A 25,577-nucleotide genomic window follows, 5' to 3' on the forward strand; every position below is an offset into this window, starting at 1 on the left:
GGTGGATGTGGAAAGGATATTTCCTCCAGTGGGAGAATCTAGAACTAGGGGTCACAGTTTAAAAATAAGGGGTTGCTCATTTAAGACAGAGATGAGGAGAAACTTTTTCTCTCAGAGGGTTGTGAGTCTTTGGAACTCTCTTCCTCAAAAGACAGTGGAAGCAGAGCCTTTTAATATTTTCTTTTAATATTTTTGAAAGCAGAGCTAGACAGATTGTTGATCAACAAGGGACTGAAAGGTTATCCAGGCTAAGCAGAAATGTGGGATTGAGATTACAATCAGATCAGCCATGATCTTATTGAATGACGGAGCAGGCTCAAGGGGCCAAGTGGCCTATAAGACCATAAGACATAGGAGCAGAAGTAGGCCATTTGGCCCATCGAGTCTGCTCCACCATTCAATGAGATCATGGCTGATCTGATAATCCTGAACTCCAGTTTGCTGCCTTTTCCCAATAGCCCTTGATTCCCTTACTGATTAAAAATCTGTCTATCTCAGCCTTGAATATACTTAACGACCCAGCCTCTACAGCCCTCTGCAGTAAAGAATTCCACAGATTCACTACCCTCTGAGAGAAGAAATTCCTCCTCATCCCTGTCTTAAATGGGCAACCCCCTACTCTGAGATTAGGCCATCTGGTCCTAGACTCTCCCACAATGGGAAATGACCTCTCATCATCAACCCTGTCAAGCCCTTTAAGAATCTTATAAGTTTCAATAAAGTCATCTCTCATTCTTCCAAACTCCAATAAGTACAGGCCCAACCTACTCAACCTCTCCTCATAAGAAAATCCCTCCATACCCGGGACCAACCTAGTGAACTTTCTCTGGACTGTCTCTAATGCCAGTATATCTTTTCTTAGATAAGGGGACCAAAACTGTTCATGGTATTCTAGATGTGGCCTTGTATAGTTTTAACAAGACTTCCCTTTTTTTAAACTCCATTCCCTTTGAAATAAAGGTCAACATTCCATTTCCCTTCCATATTACCTGTTCAACTTGTATGTTAGCTTTTTGTGATTCATGCATGAGGATCCCCAAATCCCTCTGTGTCGCAGCTTTCTGCAGTCTTTCTCCATTTAAATAATATTCAGCTCATCTATTCTTCCTGCCAATGTGCATAACCTCACATTTTCCCACATTATATTCCATTTTCCAAGTTTTTGCCCACTCACCTAACCTGTCTATATCCCTCTATAGACTCTTTGTGCCATCCTCACCACTTGCCTTCCCACCTATTTTTGTGTCAAAACCTGATCCTAATTCGTATGTTCGAATGTTCATGAGTTTGCATGATATGCAGTGCGAAATGACCTGATCAGGGTAGCTACTATCACACATGATGGCTTTGATATGTTTCAGCATCAAGCTTGTATGATGAGCAAATTGCTTGGGCCCTACTTATAAGGTTGCCAATAAGACCAATCGTATAACATGTGGAATTGTAAGAATCCCAACGCGTATGTTGACCAATTAAGGTAGGCTTGCGATAGACCTTGGTAGAGAACCCCCTGGCAGATTTCTCAACTAGTACATCAAGGAGAGGGAGTTCATTTAACTGCTCCATTTCAAAGGTGAATTTGAGTGCAGGATGGAGCCCATTAAAACATGGAAGGAAATTATTACATGCTGCTCCGGATTTAAATATAGCAAATGTATCATTCACATATCGGAAATATGTGAGGGGTAGGAGGTTAGGTGTCATTCCATCAAAGACATGTTTCTCATGGAAGCCAATTAAGATGTTTGTGAGAGCTGGACCTTGAGGGTATCCCATGGCAACACCATCTATTTGGGCATACATAGTGTCAATAAAACTGCACGAGTTGCCGAGTTCATAAGTTCAATGAATACTGATTTACGCAATGGTGGTGGGTCTAGATCACCATTATATAGTACTGCAGCACAAATATCTATGGCTTCCTTAAGTGGAACATTGATGAACAGGCTGGCAAATGAGCACATGGACACAGCATTGCTATCGATATGCAAGTCCTGTGTGGGCTTCGTAAATGTGAAGGAATCCTTCACCGTGTATGTGGAAAACTTATTCAAAACACCTTGGAACAATCCGTCCAAACATTTGACCATTTCATGATGTGCAGAAAGCCAGGAGTTTGTTTGTGTGCATTGTTTCCATTTTGGTGTGCCTTCATCCCAAATCAAATGGGAAGAGATATTTGCTGAGTTCGAACTCCTCCTCTGCCAACTATTCCACCGCAAAGCAGCATCCACTGAAGATGCTGAATCCTTGAACGTGCGCCTAGCTGACCTAGCGCACATATGTTGTGGGATTCCAAACAATCTGCCTGACTTTCACATGCAATACGAATGTTTTACAGCGTTGCGAGGCCTTAAGACCAACCCAGACATATACATCAGTAAACCTGACAAAGGGACGGAAATAGTCATCCTTAACAAGTGTGACAAATGAACAAAATGCATTTTTAATGACAGGTCCAAATTCGTATCCATTGGATCTGCTGCTCAACATGACCGGACAGCCTTGCTCGAAAGAAAGCTAAAAAAACACTTGCTGGAATTGTGTAAGAGCAAAGAGCTACCACATGATACATATGACAGCGTTCATCCTTACGGTTCACTGAGTCTGCATATGTATGGGCTGCCCAAAACACACAAAGCTGATGCCCCTTTATGCCATATCTTACCTATGACTGGTTCTGCATAACACCAGTTGGCCAAATGGTTGGACGAATTGTTGCAACCAATTTTGAGCAGATTTTCCACATACACGGTGAAGGACCCCTTCACATTTGCGAAGGCCATACAGCACTTGCATATTGATAGCAATGCTGTGTCCATGTGCTCATTTGCCAGCCTGTTCATCAATGTTCCACTTAAGGAAACCATAGATATTTGCGCTGCAGCACTATATCGTGGCGATATACACCCGCCACCATTGCATGAATCAGTATTCGTTGAACTTATGAACTCGGCAACTGGTGCAGTTGAGTTCAGTTTTAATGAGACCATGTATGCCCAAATAAGTGGTGTTGCCATCGGATCCCCTCTAGGCCCAGCTCTCACAAACATCTTTATTGGGTTCCATGAGAAACCTAACCCGTCACATATTTCTGACACCTGGATGATACATTCGCTATATTTAATCCTCAACTGCATGTAATAATTTCCTTACATGTCTAAATGGGCTCTATCCTGCATTCAAATTCACCTTTGAAATGGACCATTCAAATGAACTCCCTTTCCTTGATGTTGGGAGATCTCCCAAGGGGTTCTCTACCATGGTCTACCGCAAGCCTACCTTCACTCGTCAATATACGCATTTGGATTCTTACAGTTCCACACGCTATAAGATTGGTCTTGTCGGCAATCTAGTAAATAGGGTCCCAGCCATTTGCTCACCATACAAACTTGATGCTGAAATAGAGCACATCAAAGGCATCCTGCAGGATAATGGCTACCCTGATCAGATCATTTCGCACAGCATATCATGCAAACTCATGAACAGGCTTAAGGCCATCACTTTCGGCCCTGAAAAGTGTCCAATCTCCCTCAGATTACCCTGGAAGGGCAAGGCATCTCAAAAATTTGAGCAACAGGTGAAGCTGTTGCACGCTGCTATTGTGCAGTAGCAACACAAGTGGATTTCGCCACCAACAGGATGCTGCCGTCAAGCCAAAAAGACGTTCTGCCTATCAGACAAATGAGTAATGTAGTATATAAATTTCACTGCCAGTGTGATGCTAGGTATGTAAGCCATATGTCCCAAAGACTGGCAGATCATATCAAACAGCATGTTCGCAACAGGCAATGTACAGACCGTACCCAACCAGCCCATGCTTGCAAAATTCAGAACACAGTGTCCAACATTAGATGTGATTCTGTGATTGGACAACATTTGCTAAATAATCCTTAGTGTGCTAAGAGTTATACAGACAACCAGTTTAAGATTGTCAGTTGAGCTTGCAGTTTGGCACATTTGTGTATACAGGAGGCTACATTTATTAATACACAGGGCCCTGTTCGTTGTAAACAGAAAGAACATGTACACACATTGTGCCTGTTTCAGCTAAAGAAAATAAGTGACAGCCATTCGCTGACTCATTCCTCAGGGAAATGCCCTGACCAATCAGGGTCAAGCTGCCTCGTTTAAATTTCAAACTGCTTAACAGTTAACTGTCAGTCCCCATCAATTGGTGCATTTTCCATGGCAACACCTCTACCAGTCAGAGCGCACTTGCCAACCAATCAGCACTGTCTTCACATACAGTATAAATTGTTGTTTTCCCCTTATATTGGTATTCTTGCAAAGTGTCCTGATGAGTGCAAGACAAAAACCTTCGACGTGTCTCTTTTCAGCAATACTCAAGTTATAGAGTAGTTACATCACACAAGGAGGCCATTCAATGAATCATATCTGTGTTAGCTCTCTGCAAGGATAGTCTCACTCCCCTGCCTTTTCCCTGAAGCCCTGCAAATGTTTTCTCTTCCAGTGCTCATCCAATTCTCTTCTGAAAATCCAAATTGTATTTGCCTCCACCACACTCTCAGGCAATGCATTTTGGATCCAAAGCACTCACAACTTCTGTTACAGTGATAGAGACCAGTGAATCTATGGAGTGATTATAATATGAAGCATTGGCAGATCGGAAGCCATCAGAGGGCTATTTAGGGATGGACAACAAGTGCTGGTCTTACCTGAGGTGCTCCCATTCTGATGCCACAAATACAAAATAAATTAATGAAAACCAAATGATGGAAGTGCTGAGATTTATGAAAAGTGGAGGTTGAGAGACCATCCAGAAGAATATTGCAACAACTGATTCTGTAGGCATGGATGAAGGTTTCAGCAGCTGATGAGCTAAGGCAGGTGAGACTGGCCACACAACTTTATGGAGGTGGAAGTAGGCAGTCTGAGTACAGAACTTGAGTATTACTGAGAAAAGAGACATGTTATATAAACTTTTCATCTTGCACTCATCAAGACAGGCACAGGAAAGCCAAATTTCAAAAGGAGCAACAATTTATACTTTATGAGAAAAGGGTGCTGATTGGTTGGCAAATTGACTCTGATTTTTAAGGCATTGCCATGGAGAATGTGCCAGGGAATTATCGTCACCTACACCTCTGTTTAATTTAAAAAAGGCACAATGCCTGGACATGTTGCTATGCAGTAGCAACACGAGTGGTATTATCTACTAACAGAATGCTGCCATCAAGCCAAAAAGACATTCAGCCTCCCAAACAAATGAGTAATGTGGTTTATGAATTTCAGTGCCAGTACAATGACAGGTACGTAGGCCATATGTCCCAATGACTGCCAGTCGTATGAAACAGCATGCTCCTTCGGCTATTCGCAGTGAGCAGAGTACTGACTGTACTCAACCAGCCTATACTTGTAAAGCTCAGAACATAATGGCCTGGATCTCCCGCAGAATGACAACCATCATTGGATTTTCCATGCCCCAAGACTGCTCTGCATTTCTGGCCGGGTCTTCTGAGCCAGGATTCTCCAGAAATGCGGAGCACACCGTCCTTCAAGGAACTCCATCACAGTGCTGTAGTGTTAGGGTAAGGCAGGACAGGCCCCCTTTCTCCAGCACTAACTGCTATATGGTAAGTTTAAATGTCCAGTGCGAATGTTAGTGAATGTGTGAAGGAATGGCTGGGTGAGTGGGTGAATGAGTGAATGGGTAGGCAGTAGGGTGTGTAGGTGGATGAGATAGGGTGGGTGAGGTAAGTGGGTAAGGTGGCAAGTGGGTAGGTGGCAGATGGGTGAAGTGGTAGGTGGGTAGGGTGGCGTGTGGATGATGTGGGTAAGATGGGTAGGTCGGTGAATGGGAAGGTAGGTTGGGGGGTAGTTGGGTCAGGAGGGGTAGTCAGGTTAAGGGTTAGTCAGGTCGGGTCAGGAATGTAGTCAGAGTGTTGAGGGGGGGGGTCGAGGGGAGTCAGGAAGGTCATTACGAGTGACTGGAGTTCAGTTCTGTAGTTATCCAGGAGTTAGATTAGGTTTTTTCAGTCTAACATTTCACAGAATCACAGAATCACATAGTTCAGTAGAGGCCCTTCAGCCCATCGAGTCTGCACTGACATGTGAGAAACACCTGACCTACCTACCTAATCCCATTTACCAGCACTTGGCCCATAGCCTTGAATGTTATGACATGCCAAGTGCTCATCCAGGTACTTTTTAAAGGATGTGAGGCAACCCCCCCTCCACCACCCTCCCAGAGAGTGCATTCCAGACCCTCACCACCCTCTGGGTAAAAATGTTTTTCCTCACATCCCCCTAAACCTCCTGCCCCTCATCTTATGTCCCCTCATGACTGACCCTTCAAATAAGGGGAACAGCTGTTCCCTATCCACCCTGTCCATGCCCCTCATAATCTTGTACACCTCAATCAGGTCGCCCCTCAGTCTTCTCTGCTCCAACGAAAACAACCCAGGTCTATCCAACCTCTCTTCATAACTTAAATGTTTCATCCCAGGCAACATTCTGGTGAATCTCCTCTGCACCCCCTCCAGTGCAATTACATTCTTCCTATAATGTGGCAACCAGAATTGCACACAGTACTCCAGCTGTGTATAGGTTCTATACAACTCCAACATGACCTCCGTACTTTTGCAATCAAATTAACTGGGTAACTATTCAGTTAGGTACCATGGAACTATCCGAAGACTCCAGCTCTAGCTCAGGGTAGGAGACTTTTGCAGAGGGTCCTGGGAGGGCAGGGGAATTTCCTGTTGGAAGTTCAAACTTCTCAATTCACAAGGAGGTCAGGACACTGGGACTTCCACAGGGTCCTGACATGCATCTTGGGTTATATTTTTGACCTACAACAATCCAGAAGATGTGTAACATTAGGTGGGATTTTACAATTGGACAGCAATTGCTGAAGAATCCTGAGCGTGTTCACAATTACACTAATAACCAATTTAAGATCATCAGTCAGGCTTGCAATGTGGCTCACTTATGCTTGCTAGAAACTACTTATATTCATACACAGGGACCTGTCCTCTGAAGGCAAAAGAAACATGTCCAGGCATTGCACGTTTTTCAATTAAACAAAAGCATGAAAGGACAATAGTTCAGTGGGGCATTCTCCATGGCAAGGTCTCAGCCAATCAGAGTCAACTTGCCAACCAATCAGCACCCTTTTCTCATGCAGTATAAATTGTTGCTCCCTTTGAAATTTGACATTCTTGTGTTTGCCCTGATGAAAAGCTTTGACAGCACAAACTTAAATTTTGCTAACAAGAATATTTTATGTTACTTCATCAAATGCCTTTTGAAAGTCTACAGGTACAACATCAGGAACAATTTGGAATAAAATCTCTGTCTTTAAGTTCTGTTACCTTGGGAGTGTCGTCTCCAACAACGCCACATTAGATGATGAAATTGCACATCACCTGGCAAAAGCAAGCTCAATATTTGGTAGGCCTACCCACAGGCTTTGGAGAGACCATGATGTTTGTCTCAGATCAAAATCTACCACGCAGTGGTTCTCACGTCACTTCTTTATGGCTGTGAAGAATGTACAACCTATTGGCATCACATAAAACAACTAGATGAATTCGACCTTCACTGCTTAAGATCTATCTGCAACATCAAGTGGCAGGAGAAAATCCCTAACACCAAGGTTCTTGCAAAATGCCACATACCTGGTATTGAGAGCATGCTCATCAGAGCTCAATTTCACTGGGTTGGCCATATGGATCGCATGGAGCATTCCCACAAATCAAACAAGGTATTCTACAACCAGCCGAGCATGGGAACCCACACTATAGGATGTCCCAACCTCAGATACAAAGACATTCTGCAAGCCAATTTCAGAGCCAGTAAGTTGGAGCACACTGCATGGGGAAACACATCCAAATGGAGACGTCTATCATCAAGCAATCTCAGCATCCAAGGAGAATAGAATTAGGTTCTTACAGAACAAGCTAACACTGTGCAAAGCCACTGCCTTTGCCCACCCCTCCAACAGTGGCTGCATTTGTAGCATTTGCAATTGGATCTGCAAGTCAAGATTGGGGTAACATCACATATGAGAGGACCCCACCTAGACAGTGAGCAATTGGTCTCCTTGCTGAACACACATGGGTTGAAGCTTCAGGAGAGTCCATCATACTGCACTATTCTCCTCAGCCCTCTCCATTTCCTTATCAAAGAACTCAAAAACGTTAGTTAAACACAATTTGCCTTTAACAGATCAATGCTGGCTTTCATTTATTAGGCCATAGTTTCCCAACTGTAAACTAATATTGCTCTGGATGATTGCCTCTGTAAGTTTTCCCACCGCTGAGGTTAGGCTGGCGATTCTGTGATTGCTCGGTTTATGCCTCTGTGCACTGAGCCCCAGGTTCACTGCGCCACTGTGGCTCTTTCATGTCGGGAACTGCCGTCGGACATCCAGACCGACAATCAGCATCGACAACTGCTACACACTCATGGGCAAAAAGCCTGGAATCGAAAGAGATGCAACTGTTGGAGGGGGCAGTGTGAGAGCCACAGCCAGGGGGGAGGCTGTCAGGTACTGGGAGGGGGCACAGAGGCGTTGCTGTTGTACGTGGTAACAGAGTGACGGACAACAACCATCACCTTCCTTTTTCCAGAGAAATGAACCCTAGTCTATTCAAGTCTATCCTGATAAGTCTAAACTCTCTGTTCTGGTGTTATCCTTGTAAATATGTTTTGCACCTTCTCCAGCGCTGTACCTCGACATATTTTTCATGTATTCACGTCTAGGCAGGACACTGCAAAATTTTAATTAATTTAAAATAAAAATAAGAACTATATCCAAGGAGTTGGTGAAACTTATAAAGGGACCAGAAATCCGAGTGAAATGACCATCTGAGGTGCCCTTGTGTTGTCTTTTTTAATGATATTCTGCCATTGCCTTTTTAAATGCACTTCCCTTCCCCCAGCTGTCAATCAGCTGGCTGTCTCCATGGTGACGGTGTGGTGGGGCTGGTGTTGTGAATGAGCCAAGCGGAGTTTGATAGTGAGAGCCGCCAGTGCAGGAGCTCAGCCCGGACTCCAGCACGTTGTCCGCCGCTCCGAAGCGCTTCCTTCCCCCGGACCGGTCCGGAGCAGAGAGGCGAACTCCGGTCCCTGCATCCACCATGAGCCAGCCACGGAGCGGACTGCTGTCCGACACCCAGACCAGAGTCTGCACCGACAGCTTCAGCAACTGCTACACATTGGTGGGCAAAGAGCTCGGCAGGTAATACAGAGAGAGAGAGACGGCACGGAGAGGCTAACAGATACTAGGAGGGAGTCGTCGAGACACGGGAGGGAGAGAGACGAGAGAAAGACTGACAGGCAGGAGAGGGAGAGACAGGATCGAGCCTTCCATAGAAATAGACTGAGCTATATAAACGCAAGTTCATGGTAACAGTCCGAGAGACAGGCAGGGACAAGCGTGAGATGAAGAGACCCACACACAGTTTGACTAACTGACACACACGAAGTAATTGCGGGTGACCCCCATATCATGAGACAGAGAGTTTCCCCCAACCACAGAACTGAGAGAGATTCTCAGTATTGCGATGAGTAAGGAAGAGATTCTGTTGTATTTTTGAAGGTGACAGTCGTTAATAATGACCTACACAGATGGGGGCAGAGACACTAAGTGACTGAAGGAGACTAAAAGGCTGACCTGTGGTACGGCAACCCTAACAGTGACTGAGGGAGACTGTGACTGAGGCAGATATTCCTGAGAGGCTTGTTCTGCACGTTCTGAGTAATCTGTTGCTATTTTGAGAGTATCCTTGTTCACTATTTTATTCCACAAGAGGAAATAAAAGTCATGGGCTGGTGTTTATTTGTAAACTATTGACAAATCATGATTTTGGAGTTTATGTATATATATATATATATGTGTGTGTGTTCAGGACATTGGCACTTTGTATATCTTCTGTGATTATCATCTTTACATGCACCTAAAAAGTTAAATATACCCCTGGTAAAGTATTTTGTGTACTGTATTTACCACTTAGCTTTTTATATAAATGAAACGTGGTAATTTATTAAAGGCTTTAATGGAAGTTTGTACCTTTCATGAGGTGCTGGTAATATTTTACACACACCTTATAAAACTTTCACTGGTGAAAATGCAACAGATTGTGAGTTACAGTAAATTCTGTGATGTAGTACTTCTTTACCAACTTCTACTGTATTTAAGACTTGGTGGGTGTGAAGTGATTCTAGTTGTACACAATTAATTTATAAGTAACTACTGGATGCCCTGGCTCCTCTATTGCATAATGCAAGCTTATAAAAAACTAAAGTAAGGGATTGGTTACTTCCATCTATATTTAAATACTGTCTTTGTTAAATAGAAATGGGAAGCCTGTAAATTGTCTGACATTGATACATTCTGCTATGGAAAGCTGGAGTTTCTGACATGAACATTTTTGTAGTTTCCAAGTCTGACTACTTTTAGTTGGTGAAGTAACTATCTCACATAAACTAAATTCACATGGAACAAGAGAAAATAACCAAAAAATCCAAAATATAATATCTTAATCTAATTACAACCCTTAATTATTTCTGAAACTGACCCAATATTTATTTTTTGAAAAAATGAAGTAGTTTTGCAATATATTTAATATGACTATTATGAAATTAAATGTTCCTTCCACCACCCTTCCATTCAAAGATTAGGGAAACTATCATTTTAATTTGGGGAAAAAAATCTCCTTGCTCCTGGGCTGTATCCCCTTACAAGTATATTTCCAGTTTTCAGTATATTTACTGCTTGTTAGTGTGCTGCAGCATTACTTAGCGAGTCCACTTGGGGCAGCAAAATTACTGTCTGATACAGACAGCCCATTAACCATGAAATAAGTGTGCGTTGCTACAGTACTTTATGTGCACTGCAGAGTGGCTGTTATAACAAGATTCAAAAGTTGTCAAGGAGCCATACAAGGTCCTTCACATTTAACCTTCAGTACAGGCAAACATATTGTTTGGTTGGATTTCATCAAGTAATGGCTCTTCAAAATCAAGTTGAAAGTTCATCAAATAACGTTTGTTCAAGAATTGATGTTTAACCAGGGAAGCCTAGTGTTAATGTGCAACTCCACTGGCAACTTCCCAAAACTGTAGAGGCGATATGTCATTTTCTGCTATGGGTATTTCATCCCAATGATTCTTACAATCTTACAAGTTTAATCATTTTCTCCTGTGGTCAGTTAGTAATGTGTTTGCTGTTTCCCTGCTCTAGGCAAAGTTCTGTGAGGGGGATGGGAGCAGATTATCTCTATTTGTGTGGAAATTTTGTTTCAGCCATAGCTGAGCATTTGATAAATCATCTTTCTACTCCTACCTCTTATTTCTGGGAGGCTTACGCATGGAGATTTCCCAAGAGCTCTGCTTGTTAGTCAGGTACTACTTATTTCTGTGTGCCTCATTCATGTGGTCTGTGTACCAGAAATAAGTTGGTCTGTTGTGGCTGTGGCGGCTGCTAGCTTTGGCAGACTTCTGTTTCTCATCCAGGTGCAAGCCAAGTCCTCATGCTGGCCACGAACTTACTTAAGCACAGACCTGTGTACTGCTGCAAGGTCTCTGAATCCCTCACTCATGGTTCACTGGAGATCTTTTGTCGCGTGCTGTAGATTTTTGGATTCAGAGTGGGAGCATTCCTGGGAGATGCTCCAACTGTTCTCACTGCCTGCATGCCTAAGGTCTTCCCTGCCAATCCCCTGGTGCATTCCACTAAATGCCAGTCTACACACAAGAAAGCCTGTGCTATCTGTCATGGTCCAGTTAGGTATTAAGTGTAGTAAATTCCTGTTACATCATTCTCTGCAAGGAGGAAAGTGATTTTGATGTTGCTAAAGTACCCTTTGTTTCATGGCTGGTCAAGTGAGATATGAATCATGGAAAAACTCAACACGAGTGATGCTTGGTCTGCCCTTCTTTAACCTTTGCCCCTTTTGCATCTGTATGCCCCCTGTGCTGTTCCCTCCTCTTCAAGTGTCAGCTTGACTTAGTTGTTAACAATGTTACTCAGAAGGCTATTGATTCAAGGACTTAAGCAGCTGAAATGTATTTCCCACGGTTGTGTTTGAAGAAGAGCTGGGAGTTCTTATGGTATTCTGCTGAACATTTTTCCATCAACCATTCAAAGACGGATTAAATTAAGCATTCATCTCATTGCTGTTTGTTAGACTTTGCTGGGTACAATTTGGTTGCAGTGCTTACCCATGTAACTGACTGCATTTCACTGACATGAGTATTTGGAACCCCCTTCCTTCAAAGACGGTGGAAGCAGAGTCTGAATATTTTTAAAGCAGTGGTAGGTAGATTCTTGATAAGCAAGGGGGTGAATGGTTATCGGGAGTAGGTAGGAATGTGGAGTTGAGGTTACAATCAGATCAGCCATGATCTTCTTGAATGGTGGAGCAGACTTGAGAGGCCGAATGGCCTCTCCTACTCCAAATTTGTATGTTCGCATGTTCATTTCAAAAACATAAAGTGGTTGTCACAAATGTCCCAAAAATTATCAATGCAAGTCTTTTCTTTAAACTTGTAAAATCCCAAAGTGTGTGCCTCTGGACAAAGTGCTTGCTAAGGAGTGATGCTGCTGGATGATTGTGGTGAAACGTGTTACTAGTCCTGAGGCTCTAGCACATGTGTAACAAGAAGAAAACATGTGTGGATGTATATTTGGACATCCGGTGGCTTCTCAGATAATACACCCTGCGTTTTGCAGTCCAGCACAATTTCTATTTCACATCGGCTGAAATGTAATTGCATAGGCACAGAATGCAATTTTAATCGTCAAGCAGGAATACATAAACTTTTTTCCAATGTACGTGTCACCTACAATGTGCACTAGCTCCCAGCTATTTTCTTCCATTATTGCTTCTTCAAGGAGGTGACCTACTGAGTTCCTCTGCCTGGCTGCGTTTCTTGCCTTTTGTAACATGCTGTTTTTCTCTCTGTCCGAAGGGTTAAAAGTGCATGGCTTGGAGCAAAATTTTTGTATTGCACATTTTAAATTGCAACATCATTTCAATGCTTTATGTATAGCTTACCTGATCGTAAAAATGATTGTAAAATAGCATGTTTAATCAAAATTGATCCAGAAACCTGCTGTAATTATAACAGAAAGGAGAGATAATAAAGATGTGCTTTTTACAGTTTTTGAGTGCTGACTCTATCCATTGTAATTATCAGCTGTATATGTTTTAATTATAGTCGATCTTTTATTTTTTATTCTGTGCATCTTTGAAGGTGAATTTTCTTTGGCCTGCTGTACTTGCACATCTTTATTACCTGCCCTTTGTGTTACAATTACAGCAGGTTTCTGGATCAATTTTGATTAAACATGCTAAGGTACTGCAGCGAACTTGATTGACATTTGTAACTCAGTTTAGGATCAGTACTCCATGTTTATTGTACACAAATTATCTTTCATTTAGTCGAGGTGAAAGCAAAATATTGGTTTTAATTTCATGATGTTCCAAACTTTAAAAAGAAATCTCAACGCACCTTTTGGAATGTTCAAAACCCCAGTTAGCTACCTTCTCGATCCAACTTCACAGTAATCATTTAAAACAAAATATGAAAGTACTTTTCATAAACCTACTAAATGTAAACATAAAAGAAAAAGCAGGAAGCAAGCAGGCAATTGTCAGTGTTAGAGACCGTAGTGGAAAGTACTATTAAAAAAAAGACTAGCATGAATCAGCAAAAAGACAAATGAATCGTAAATTCTCAACCCTGCTCATGGTACAAAGAAATCATGATACATTCAAAGTGTCTCGGCCAAGCCTCCAAAATAATCAGCAGCAGTCATGCAATTTGTTGTAAATCACAGGAAGAGTAACAGCGTCACAAAAGCATGAGGTTTCTGGGATTGCCGGTCAATGCAGCTTTCCTTTTTTCCCAGTCACCCTGATGCATGATGATGGTGATTTGCTGCTTTGTTTTCTCCTCCTACCTGACCACTTTTCTTTCGAAGCTGGCATTCTGCTTGTGTAAAACTTGTAAAATAAGGCCAGTTTCGTCAGCATTTAAAGATGCCTTTGTCCTGAGATTGGGTCCTTCTGTCTTGGACTCTAGGCGAGGGACTTGGCTCTGAGACTGTAGACATACCCTTGTACACACTTAATACTTGTTTATTAGTACTACATCTAAACAGATTACCGAGTAGGTACGTAGCTGTTAGGCATAACTCCAACCTCTCTCTTAAGAGTCTAACACATGACTGACTAGTGTCAGTGGTACATTATCATTTACCTCATACATTAGCTTATCCCATCTGTTAACCCTTTATACTACACCACCCCCCAAGTATGCTATCTTACTTTTTAACACAACATGAAACTATGTCTTTAACTATTTACATTACATTCCTGTAACTCCCTTTTTACAGCTACAGATTCCACTCAACTCCAACTCCTACTCTTCCCCTCCCCAAGTCACAACTCTGGGGGCTTCAATCTCCCACAGTATTCTCAGCCCTTAGGGAAGAAGGCTTGGAGACATGAGAGCTTTCTTCTGCACCTGGTAGGACATCATCATCTACAGAACAGGACAACATTTCATCAGAATTGCTGGCAGCATAGCTGGGAAGCTGAGTGTAGGATTCAGAATTGCTGAACTGCAAGGACAATAAAGACTTTTCAACAAAAGACTGATCCAAAGGAGAAAACTAAAGAAAACTGACCTTTGGACCCTCTGGGACTATAAGAGAAGAACTCAGGACACTCTGAGGAACATGTTGCTCCCTTGAAGGACTGTGGGAAGAAGCTTCAGAAGAGGAATGATCTTCAACCATTGGGAAGACTCTCACAGTTGCATCACCCACTGCTATATCAATGACTGAAAAGGCATTGATCTGAGATTTAAATGAACTTGGACAACTTCCTGTAGGACTGTCAAGAACAGAAGAAGAGATGATTTTCCGGGAAGACCATTTATTTTCAGTGGGCAGTGGTAAGAGACCCGCACTTCTCTCTGTGTGAGGTTGCTCCACTATGGGCAATGGGAAGAACTGCCTCAAATATGGAGACAAGACAGCCTCATCTTCTGTAATGAGATGGATTTCCTCTAGACAATAAACTCTGGGACAAGATTGATGTAGAGGATTCTGCAGTTCCAGAAGTGCTAAAGATCCTGCCACAGCTTCTGTGCTGACATCCAGCTCTGAAGGGAAGAAAATCAGCTGGGAATGAAGTATGGTGTCAATTGACATTCACCCTGGGAAGGTACCAGCTCCTCAGCAGTGTGATCCTCTATGGACTCTAACTGGACTCGAGTAAAGCATCCTCTATGGAAGACTCTTCATGGACAAGAGGAGATAAAGTAGGCAATACAACAATAGATTCAGTGAAACTAAGATCTGAATGCTGCTAAGCTACTAAAAGCACAGCTGATTCTTCTAAGAAGAAAACAGAGATTTCATAAGGTACAGACATCAATGGGAAAGATGAATCATTCTCTAGGATCTCAACCTCCAAGGGGTCACTCAGTACTGCAAGGGACTCTTCCTCATCACTCCCTAGGAAGAGCCAGTTCAGGTCCAGCAGGCCTTTGTGGAGTTGGTTACCGTCTGCTGTAGTGCCTTCTGTATCTGCCACCTCTGGCCTTACCTCGTGAAGAACTGAGAGATTCATAACTTCTATGTCTGCCCTGAGTCTGGTGGATGGTGTCTCCGCGAAAGAAAGGAATGTAGTGCAGAGTGTATGAGCTTCCTCAGCTTCCGAAGGCTGAATTTCCACTGCTTCTAAACAAAAGGATGAAGATTGTTGCATGAGCATCATCTAGCCAACATCGCCACTAAACAAGGATGTACGTTGATTGTGAAGAACATAGAGAATCAACAATCTATCAGTCCCTGTAGCTGATAGCAGTAATAATCCTTCCTTTGATTAGAAGGTCTATGCTGCCTGAAGCTTGTAACCTTGATGTTTGATGGATAAAGGGTCATCAGCTGAAGCCAGTCTAGGTCATCTGTTAATATGCTAATGGTCACTCCAGTATTAACTTTAAAAGCAGTATCAAAGCTTTGAACTTGGACTGTAACTGACCAGTGGTCTGGATTTAAGACTATCTACTTCCCCTAGGAACTCTGTAACGCCGTCGTTTTCTGGATTTTCTATTTCTTGGAAGGAATATGTTTCATAAATATTTGCTGGTCTGTGATTTCAATTAAAATTGCTGGATTTTCAGAAACACTTGAAATGTCCAGTTTTGCTGCACCGGAAGCATTCCACACCCCTTGCTGGGCAGTCTTGACATCTATGCTTATTTTTTGTGCCGCAACACTTTCGCACCCTTTTGCCCAGTTTGGCGGGCTTTCTTGTGGATGGGACCACCCAATCGATGGAACCATGTGAAGCCTCAGAGTCGCTATGAGCCATAGCCTGATTTGACGCTCAAAGTTGGAGCTGCATCGCACACTGAACCGCCTGCTCAATAATGGGGTTCCTTGACAGATTAAAAAGGTATCAAAGGCTTTAATAATGGAATTAAAATCTGTGATGGACTCCAGTACCACTTGCCTTAAGAGAACTTCATCTGCTACTGAACCTACTGCATAAAGAAAGGAACTAACTTGAAACTTTGGCTCTTCTTCGTGAAGACCTGATTCGATACCAGAGAAAATGGCATTTCCATAACTTCCACTTTTGGCCTCTCTGTGGGCCCTCGAGGCAGTCAAATGGGTGAGGCAAGGGTAAATGGACTGTTCACTAGGTATGGTCATCATTACCTCTCCCCAGTGTGCAACCTACTACTGTCCAAATTTCTTGAGCTGCTTTCACAGGTTCATTCTGTGGTTCTTTCAATAACACCAATGTCTTTTACATCGATATCCAACTGCTGCCGCCATGTTGTGAGATCGGGTCCTTCTGTCTTGGACTCTAGGCATGCGACTTGTTTTTTAGACTGTAGGCATACTCTGGGTATCTGAATACCTGTTTATTAGTATTACATCTAAACCGGTTACAAAGTAGGCATGCAGCTCTTAGGCATGATTCCAACCCCTCAAGAGTCTAATGCACAACTGCCAGTGTTAATGGTACTACATCATACATTAGCATGTCCCATCTGTAACCCTTTACACTACAATCTTCAGGCTAATAATGAGACAAAATATAATAATTTTTATTATGCCCAGTTAGCTACACATTTTGTGGTCTAGGACTTGATTGCACAATGGCTTTTGAATATTTTGATTCATGATGCAGGAACAGGATCAATTCTAATTTCTTTGGTAAATCAATTTGCCTTTCCAACAAGAAAAGATCAGATATGTCAGGAAGATTAATTGCTCTGGGCTGCTTAGACCAGGTTAAATCTGAATTTGAGCAGTAGATTTGACTAGGATCCATTTATGGTGAGAATTTAAATTCAAATTGGTCCAATATTTTGAATTATGAAGTTCAAATTAAGCAACTGTTGTTCAAAGGGAGATATTTTTGCATAATTGAATTAACAGACTTCAAATTAAAAAATTTCATTATTTGATTATAAACGTAGTTTGATACAATGTGGACTATTTTAGAGGCCCGTTCAAGACACATGAGGGAAGGATCATTTTGTTAGGAGAGGATCTGATTCAGAAATATTTATAAATTGAGTATACTGAAATTTTGTGTGATCTAGTTTTTTTTTACTTTAGGCTATGCTTCAATGTACTGGAATTGCTCAGGTGGAATTAATCAACTCTAAGGAATAATATACATTTTAAAGCTAATTTATACCAGTGTCCTTTAACACCAGCATCATTATCAAAGACAAAGTTCCTAAATTAATTGTCAACTTATTGCTCAATTCCCTGCATTATGACAGTGATTATATTCAACAAGTACTCTACTGACAATGAAACATATCAAGATCATGAAAGGTGCTATAGAAATGCAAGTTCTTTGTTCTTTTAGTAAAAAGACAAACCCAACACATTTCTGTATATTTTCTGTTATTCAAAAACCACTGCTTTCAGTCTTCAGATCACTAAATCACTAAAGCCTGATATCACATTACTGTTTTTGGTACAGTTAGCACTTCAAGGTAGTTTAAATTATTCTTAGATGGTTATAAAATTATTTGGTATCCTTGGGCATGCAGGTTGAAAGACATCTACGGCAAGTTCTATCACTTGTTTTGTTCATGTTATCCAAGTACATCATTGCCAATCATAAGATATGATATGGCTATTTAAAAAAAAATTATTCTAAACTTGATTGTTTAATCATTCACCACAGCTTCCTTACCTCTGTGTTTTAGGACTGTATCTCATAAATTTTTCTTCTTCTTGAACATTGTACTAGGAGAGATAAAAGTACTGTCGCGTAATTTATTTTTGGCGGGTCTTCTTATTTGAAAGTGCTACCTGAATTTTTGATATGCTGTTGGTACCTTTTGTATTTAAAAATTAACAACAGAAAGTACTTGGGTGAAGGAATGGAGAGCCATATATCCAGGTTTTTCAACAGCTAAGTTAGGTGGCACAATAAGTACTATATAGATGGGAGCAGGAACTTGCAAAGGAACATTGATAGGCTAAGTGAATGGGTGAAACTGTGGTGGATGAAGTTCAACTTGGGGAAGTGTAAGGTTATTTTGGATTGAAGAAAGACACAACTGAATATCTTCTAAATGGAAGGAAGATTTAAGGGCCCATCTATGGAAATCACCAAAAGGTAGTGGGCAGGTGGTAATAGCCCTTATCTCAAAGTTGGAATACAAAGAGGTGAAAGTTGTATAAAACTCTGGATAGACCTTGTCTGGAAAACTGTGTTCGGTTCTAGGCACTGCATTTCAGAAAAGCTATATTGGCCTTGAAGGTTTGGGGTGTGGTATTGGGGAAGACCATGCAGATTCACCAAAATGATACCATGGCAAAAAAAGGGTTAAATTAAGAGGACAGGTTGCATAGGCTTGCATTCCTTTGAGTATAGAAGATTAAGGAGTGATATCATTGTGTTTAAGATGATAAAAGGATTTGATAAGACTGGTAGAAACTATTTATTTAATTACTGGTAGAGTCCAGAACAAGGGGACATAACCTTAAAATTAAAGCTTCACACAGTCAGATTTGATGTCAGGAAGCACTTCTTCACACAAACAGTAGTGAAATCTGGAACTCTTTCCCTCAAAAAATGAGTTCAGGATAACTGAAAAAAATTCAAAACTGAGTTTGATAGATTTTGATTTGATAAGGGATATGGAGTAAAGGCAAATTTAAGGAGCCATCTGTAGGGACTGCTCGGGGATCAAGAGCGAACTCTAATTGTGGGAGATGAAGCTACAATGGACAGATTATTTGTAAACGCTAAAACAATATATTTAATGGTAGAAGTGAGAACATAAGTTTCAAAGATCATAAACAGGAGCAGGAGTAGGCCATTCAAGCCCTCAAGCCTGCTCCGCCAGGGTGACCAGCTGCCCCAGATTTTTCAGACCGTCACGTAATTTGGCCTTTCCTCCAGTGACCCTGGCCAGGCCTTCCTGGGATATGTTTTATAGGGTTTGCCCCCATGCCAAATTGTCCTTTTTGCCAGGAGTTGGTCAGCCTGGCTCCGCCATTCAATCAGATCAGTGCTGATCTGATTGTGGCCTTAATTCTGCTTTCCTGCCTGCCTCCCATAACCCTCAACTCCCTTTGTCAATCAAAAATCAAATGCAGGCTCGAATATATTAAATGACCCAGCCTCCACAGCTCTCTGGGGAAGAGAATTCCTAAGTCAACAACCCTCTGAGAGAAATGAATTCCTCCTCATCTCCATCTAAACAGGGAGATCCCCTTTTTTTTAAAACTATGTCCCCTAGTTCTAGACTCTTCCACAAGGGCAAATCCTCTCAGAATCCACCCTGTCAAATCCCCTCAGAATCTTGTATGTTTCAATAAGTTTACCCCTCACTCTTCTAAACTCCAAAGGCTATAGGCCTAATCTGCTCAACCCTTCCTCATAAGATGATCCCTTCAACCCAGCCAAGTGAACCTTCCCTGAACTGCTTCCAACGGAACTCTATCCTTTAAGTAAGGAGATCACAACTGTACACAATACTCCAGGTGCAGTCTTACTAATGCCCAGACAGTTGTACGAAGACTTCCCTATTTTTATACTCTATTCCCCTTGCAATTGAAGCCAACCTTTTATTTGCCTTCTCAATCACTTGCTGTACCTGCATGCTAACTTTTGTGATTCATGTACCAGGGCACCCAAATCCCTGTGTACCACAGATTTCTCTCTCTCTTTTCTACTCTTCTGCCAAAATGGGAAAGCTCACATTTTCCCACATTATTCTCCATCTGTGAAATGTTTGCCCATTCACTTATCCTATCTAGGTCCTTTGCGGACTCTTTGTGTCCTTTTCACAACTTGCTTTCCTACCTATCTTTGTGCCATCAGCAAATTTAGCTACCATACACTTGGCCCCTTCATCCAAGTCATTGATATAGATTGTAAATAGTTGAAGCCCAGCACTGATCCCTGTGGCACTCCACTATTTACAGTTTACCAACCCAAAAATACCCCTTTTTCCAAAACCTTTGGTTCCTGTTAGCTAACCAACCCGTTATCCATGCTAATATGTTACCCACCAATACCTTGAGCTCTTATTTTTTTAATGAGGCACCTTTTGAATGCTTTTTGGAAATCCATATACATCACATCTGGTTCCCCATTATCTGCCCTGCTTGTTACTTCCTCAAAGAGCTGTAATAAATCAGTCAAACACAATTCCTTTCAATAAACCATGCTGACTCTGTCCAATTGTATTATAAATTTTGAAATGCCCTGTTATTACCTCCTTTAATAATGGATTCAAACATTTTCCCTATGACAGGTGTTAGACTTACAGGCCTCTAGTTTCCTGCTTTCTGTCTCCTTCCTTTCTTGAATAGAGGCGTTATATTTGTGTTTTTTCAATTGGCTGGGACTTTTCCAGAATCCAGGGAATTTTGGAAGATCAGAACGAATACATCCACTTTCTCTGCAGCCAATTCTTTTAAGATCCTAGGATGCAGGCCTCCAGGTCCAGGGAACTTGTCAGCCTTTAGTCCCAATAGTTTTCCCAGTACCTGTTTTCCCTAGTGTTCATTTTAAGTTCTTCCCTCCCTTTCCCCTCTTTTCAACTATTCTTGGGATGCTTTTTGTATCTTCTACAGATAAGACAGATGCAAAATACATGTTCAAGCTGCAGTCATTTCCTTGTTTCCTCTAATTAATTCCCCAGTCTCATCCTTTTTTGTGCAACAGGGCATTTTCTTTTTCTCCAAGATAACTGTAAGAAATGTTTAAACCAGATTACTCTTGGCCAATTAGTCTAATGTCAATTGTGGGTAAAATCTTGGAGGTTATATTTTGGGATTGTATCAGTGAGTATTCAGGAACATAAACACTGCTAAGACATGTTTGATAAATCAAAATTTTTTTGAAGGTGTGACTGATTAGAGAAATAAAGGTAGGTGAAAATAGATAAATGCAAGATAATGCAATTGATGCAGAAAAATGGATTTTCAGATGGTATTTCAACAAGCGTCCCAGAAGTTTGTTTTAAAAATTCAGGAATGTGGTTTGAGAAAATACAGTAACATGGATGGAAAGTCAAGTAATAGTAAATGAAGAGCTAGGGTAAATGAATGTTTAGCCTGAAGAAGGGTTGCATGTGAGGGTGGGGAACCAATTTTGTACTGCTGTGTTTAATTTTTAATATTTTATAAACAGTGAAGCATGAATGGGTTCACTGCTGAGATGGACCAGGCACATGCAGGAACAGACTATCCTTCCAATATAATTTTTCAGTTAATTGGTTTAGTGAGCAGTGGTTTAGGCATGCATAGCATTGGACTGAAAAACATAATGTGAATGGTTTTCACCATTAACAATATCAGTGGGCAGCAGAACTGAATTTGATTGTGTGTAGATGAGACAAACTTCAGATTATAATTGTAGAGCTGTCCAGGTACATAGGATTACACAGGACATATGGCACAAAAATAGGCTATTTGGCCCAACCACTACATATATTCTAATATATTCTAGTTCAGGGCCACAAGAAATTAGTGAGAGTGATAACTCGCGAGTTCGAAGCAGGCAAGTGTGCAGCTACATAGGCATTCCACTGCAGCAGTATTATGTGCTAATTAAAAATCACTTGTGCATTACTCCACATGATTGAATCTGATCGAAAAGAGCACACAACACGCTTTACAAAATTGCCTTTGTTTGGTAAAACTAGAATTTATGCCCATTCATGGTGGTCCTGTGAAGATCCTGATAGGCTTTCTCCTTGAGTCACTGCAGGTCTTGTAATGGTCATATTCAATTTTTTTTTTATTCGTTCATAGGATGTGGGCATCGCTGGCTGGGCCAGCATTTATGGCCCATCCCTAATTGCCCTTGTTCAGAGGGTATTTGAGGGTCAACCACATTGCAGTGGGTCTGGAGTCACATGTAGGGCCAGACTAGGTAAAGACAGTAGATTTCCTTCCCCAAAGAACATTAATGAGCCAGATGGGTTTTTACAACAATAGACAATGATTTTGTGGTCATCATCAGACTTTTGATACTGGATTTTTTCATTGAATTCAAATTTCACCATATGCCAAGGTGGGATTTGAACCCGGGTCCCCAGAGCATTACCCTGGGTCTCTGGATTACTAGTCCAGTGACGACAACACTATGCCACCACCTCCTCCCAAAATTGATGCAGTGATGATGAAGAAAGTGGTATGTGGCCAGGTTGGGGTAGGATGCAACTTTGAACTGGTGTTTTTCTATTCATTCACTAGGATGTGGGTATCTTTTATTGGCCGTCCCTAATTCTCCTTGGGAAGGTGGTGTTGAGCCACATTCTTGAATACAACTGAGTGGCTTAGTAAAATAAAAGCAAAATACTATGGATGCTGGAAATCTGAAATAAAAACAGAAAATGCTAGAAAAACTAAGCAGGTCTGGCAGCATCCGTGGAGAGAGAAACAGCTAGCAATTCGAGTCCAATATGCCTCTTCTTTGGAACCTTGTGAGTGGCTTACTAGATAGACCATTTCGGAGGGCAGAGTTTTCTCTGGTCCCCTTCTTCGATTCAGTTTTGCTCGTGCTCATTGCTGCTGTACCAGGTTGAATGCTGCCTTGATGTTAAGGGCGTTTCTCCTCTCGTATTCCACATTGTGAGGAGATGATGGTGTAATGATAATGTTATCAGACCAATGATCCAGAGGCCATGGATCAAATCCCACTGTGGCAGCTGGTAGAATTTAAATTCAATTCATAAATCTGGATGGTCTCAGTGATGGTGACGATTAAGCTATCATCAATTGTTGCAAAAATTCATCTGATTCATCAGTTCCCTTTGGGGAAGGAAATCTCCTGTCCTTACCTGCTCTGGCCTACACATAACTCCAGATCCATTGCAAAGTGGTTGACTCTTAATGGTTCTCTGAAATGGTCTAGCAAGCCACTCAGTTCAAGGGAAATTAGGGATGGGCAACAAATACTGTCTTTGCCAGCAATGTCCACGTCCCATGAAAGAATAAAAATAAAAATTGTGCCCATGTCAAGGCTTGGAGCTAAGTGGTTCTACCAGAATCTGAACTGAGCATTAGTGAGCACCTTAATGGCAAGTAGCAATCATTTGATAATACTACTGATGGCTCATTCCAGTATTAGGTGAATGCTACAATAACCTTTGTTGTATGGATTTTTTTGCTTTTAGCCTTCACACAATATTCTTAGCCATAGAGAATTGTCAAGTAATCTAATCCCAGGTTTCTGCCTATTTTTCCCTATCTAACCATCTGCACAAGAGTAGCTGGAAGTAACTCATTCCAGTTTTCCTCTTTGCAGGAAGCACTTGGCCTCTACTTTAAGCTTCGCCACGATGACATGACTGGCTGTTGGGACCTACATGGTTCAGTGGGGCATAGACCCAGCCTAGGTTGGCCCCTTGAATTGTGGGAGGGAGCACAGGCATTAAGATGAACAGAAGCAATAAAAACCCAGCAGACCTCCATAAAGTGAAACTATACATATATTTACAAGTGTGCAACAGCAATTTACAATTGTACACTCGTGCTGCCAGAGTGAACTCAGAAGTTTTTAATTTTACATGCCCTACCACTGTGTCTAGGTGCTCCTCTGACATCCGCAGCACGGGTGGAGGCAGTCTGCTGACCACTGTGCCCCGTTGCCTTTGATGACCTTGGCCACCAAATCTGGAGGCTCGAGGCCTGGAGGTCCCTGGCTTTCTTTGGATCTCCTGCTCTGGGGCAGGCACACCCTCTGTGGCCCCAGAGGCTGGAGCTGATGGAGTCACAGACAGAGAAGACTCAGGACACCCTTGGAGAGTGTCCAGGGTGTCTGCCTGATACATCTCCTCCCTTTGGGTGCCTGAGAACCTCTCTCTGACTCCTTGAGGGAAAGGACCTCCAGGAGGGAGGTCAAGGTGCCCCGCACCCCCCTCATGTAGTCACTGCAAAAGCTCGCCATGGCTACAGCAATGGAGTGCAGGTCTATGTGCATCTCCAGCATCCCCAGCAGAAACTAGGTGTTCTGCTGGACCAGGTTCTCCATGGCGTCTGCCATCCTCCCCATGGAGATCTCGATGCATGCACATGTTGGAGCCACTACATCAGAGGCAAATGGACTCCTCCGCCTGAAGTGCCACTCTGTTGAGGGCCTGAAACACCTTTGCCTCTTGCTGCATCTCCAGCATCTTGCCCGGGACCGTCCCCAGAGGCTCATCGTCAGACTTGGACTTAGCATAGGCCTCTTCCCTAGCCGCCCTCCAAGCACTGGTACCTTGGCTGCCCCTGCCTCCTGCTGTAGTCATGTGTCTGTGAGGTGACCACCAGAGTGTAAGCCTGAGCTTAAACTAAATCCAACGTGCGATGTGAGTAGCTGTCCTTTAAAACATGGTGCCCGAATATAACCACAGGGCACGTGACTTCCTACCCATTCTGCCATGCAATTCCCCAGGAAACCCCCGGCTGTATGATTAATCTGCACAGCATCATGCGATTCAGCGAGGTTTCCTGCTAGGTTCTGCGGCGGGAGTCCCTCTGACTTCCCGGCCCCGTCATGGGACCTAGGTCCAGAGCGGTAAATCCCAGCCTATGTGTTCTATGGTTCTCAAAGTTAACATGGCTCCAGGTTGACTTTCTGCTATTGTTAATTCATTATTTGTGGCAAGTTCTTAAAGATGTTCTTTGTTACACACTGCTGGGATATGCATAAGGACACATGTATAACCAGTGGGATGATTGTGTTGCTGATAAAGACATTGTTTGCATATGATCTAAACTGGTGATTTCCAGGAGCTAGGAATAAAGCTGAAAAAGTAAACATTACAAATTTTGACATTTCATAACGGTATAATATACTATTGAACATCTGTGTGCAGACCTCTGTGGTCTATTTTTCAACTTTGAATGTAATGAACAAACCCTTAAAACATTGAATAATGAAAGCCATCATGGTCTAATTTAGTATTAATTGACCTGGTTTTGGATGAAAGACCTTCGGCAGCTTATTGTGTTGCATCAGGACACAGCCACAGGGAACCATTGGACTCTCTTGCCTTGTCAGCATTTATCAGATCAGCCTTTCGCTGTCCTTAAAACTCATATT

At 42.2% G+C, this 25,577-nt stretch overlaps 1 protein-coding gene across 1 annotated transcript in view; it reads left to right on the forward strand.

The window, feature by feature from the left end:
* The first annotated feature begins 8,968 nt into the window (after positions 1 to 8,968).
* stk17a (serine/threonine kinase 17a) overlaps positions 8,969 to 25,577 on the forward strand; it is a 109,178-nt gene continuing 92,569 nt past the window's right edge. Inside the window, exon 1 of the mRNA XM_078538573.1 lies at positions 8,969 to 9,208. Within this exon, the coding sequence (XP_078394699.1) occupies positions 9,108 to 9,208 (101 nt within the window). The 5' untranslated portion in view covers positions 8,969 to 9,107. The remainder of the gene's footprint in view (positions 9,209 to 25,577) is intronic.

This window comes from Cetorhinus maximus, chromosome 3 (genome assembly GCF_964194155.1).
Source record: "Cetorhinus maximus chromosome 3, sCetMax3.hap1.1, whole genome shotgun sequence".
Taxonomy (NCBI): domain Eukaryota; kingdom Metazoa; phylum Chordata; class Chondrichthyes; order Lamniformes; family Cetorhinidae; genus Cetorhinus; species Cetorhinus maximus.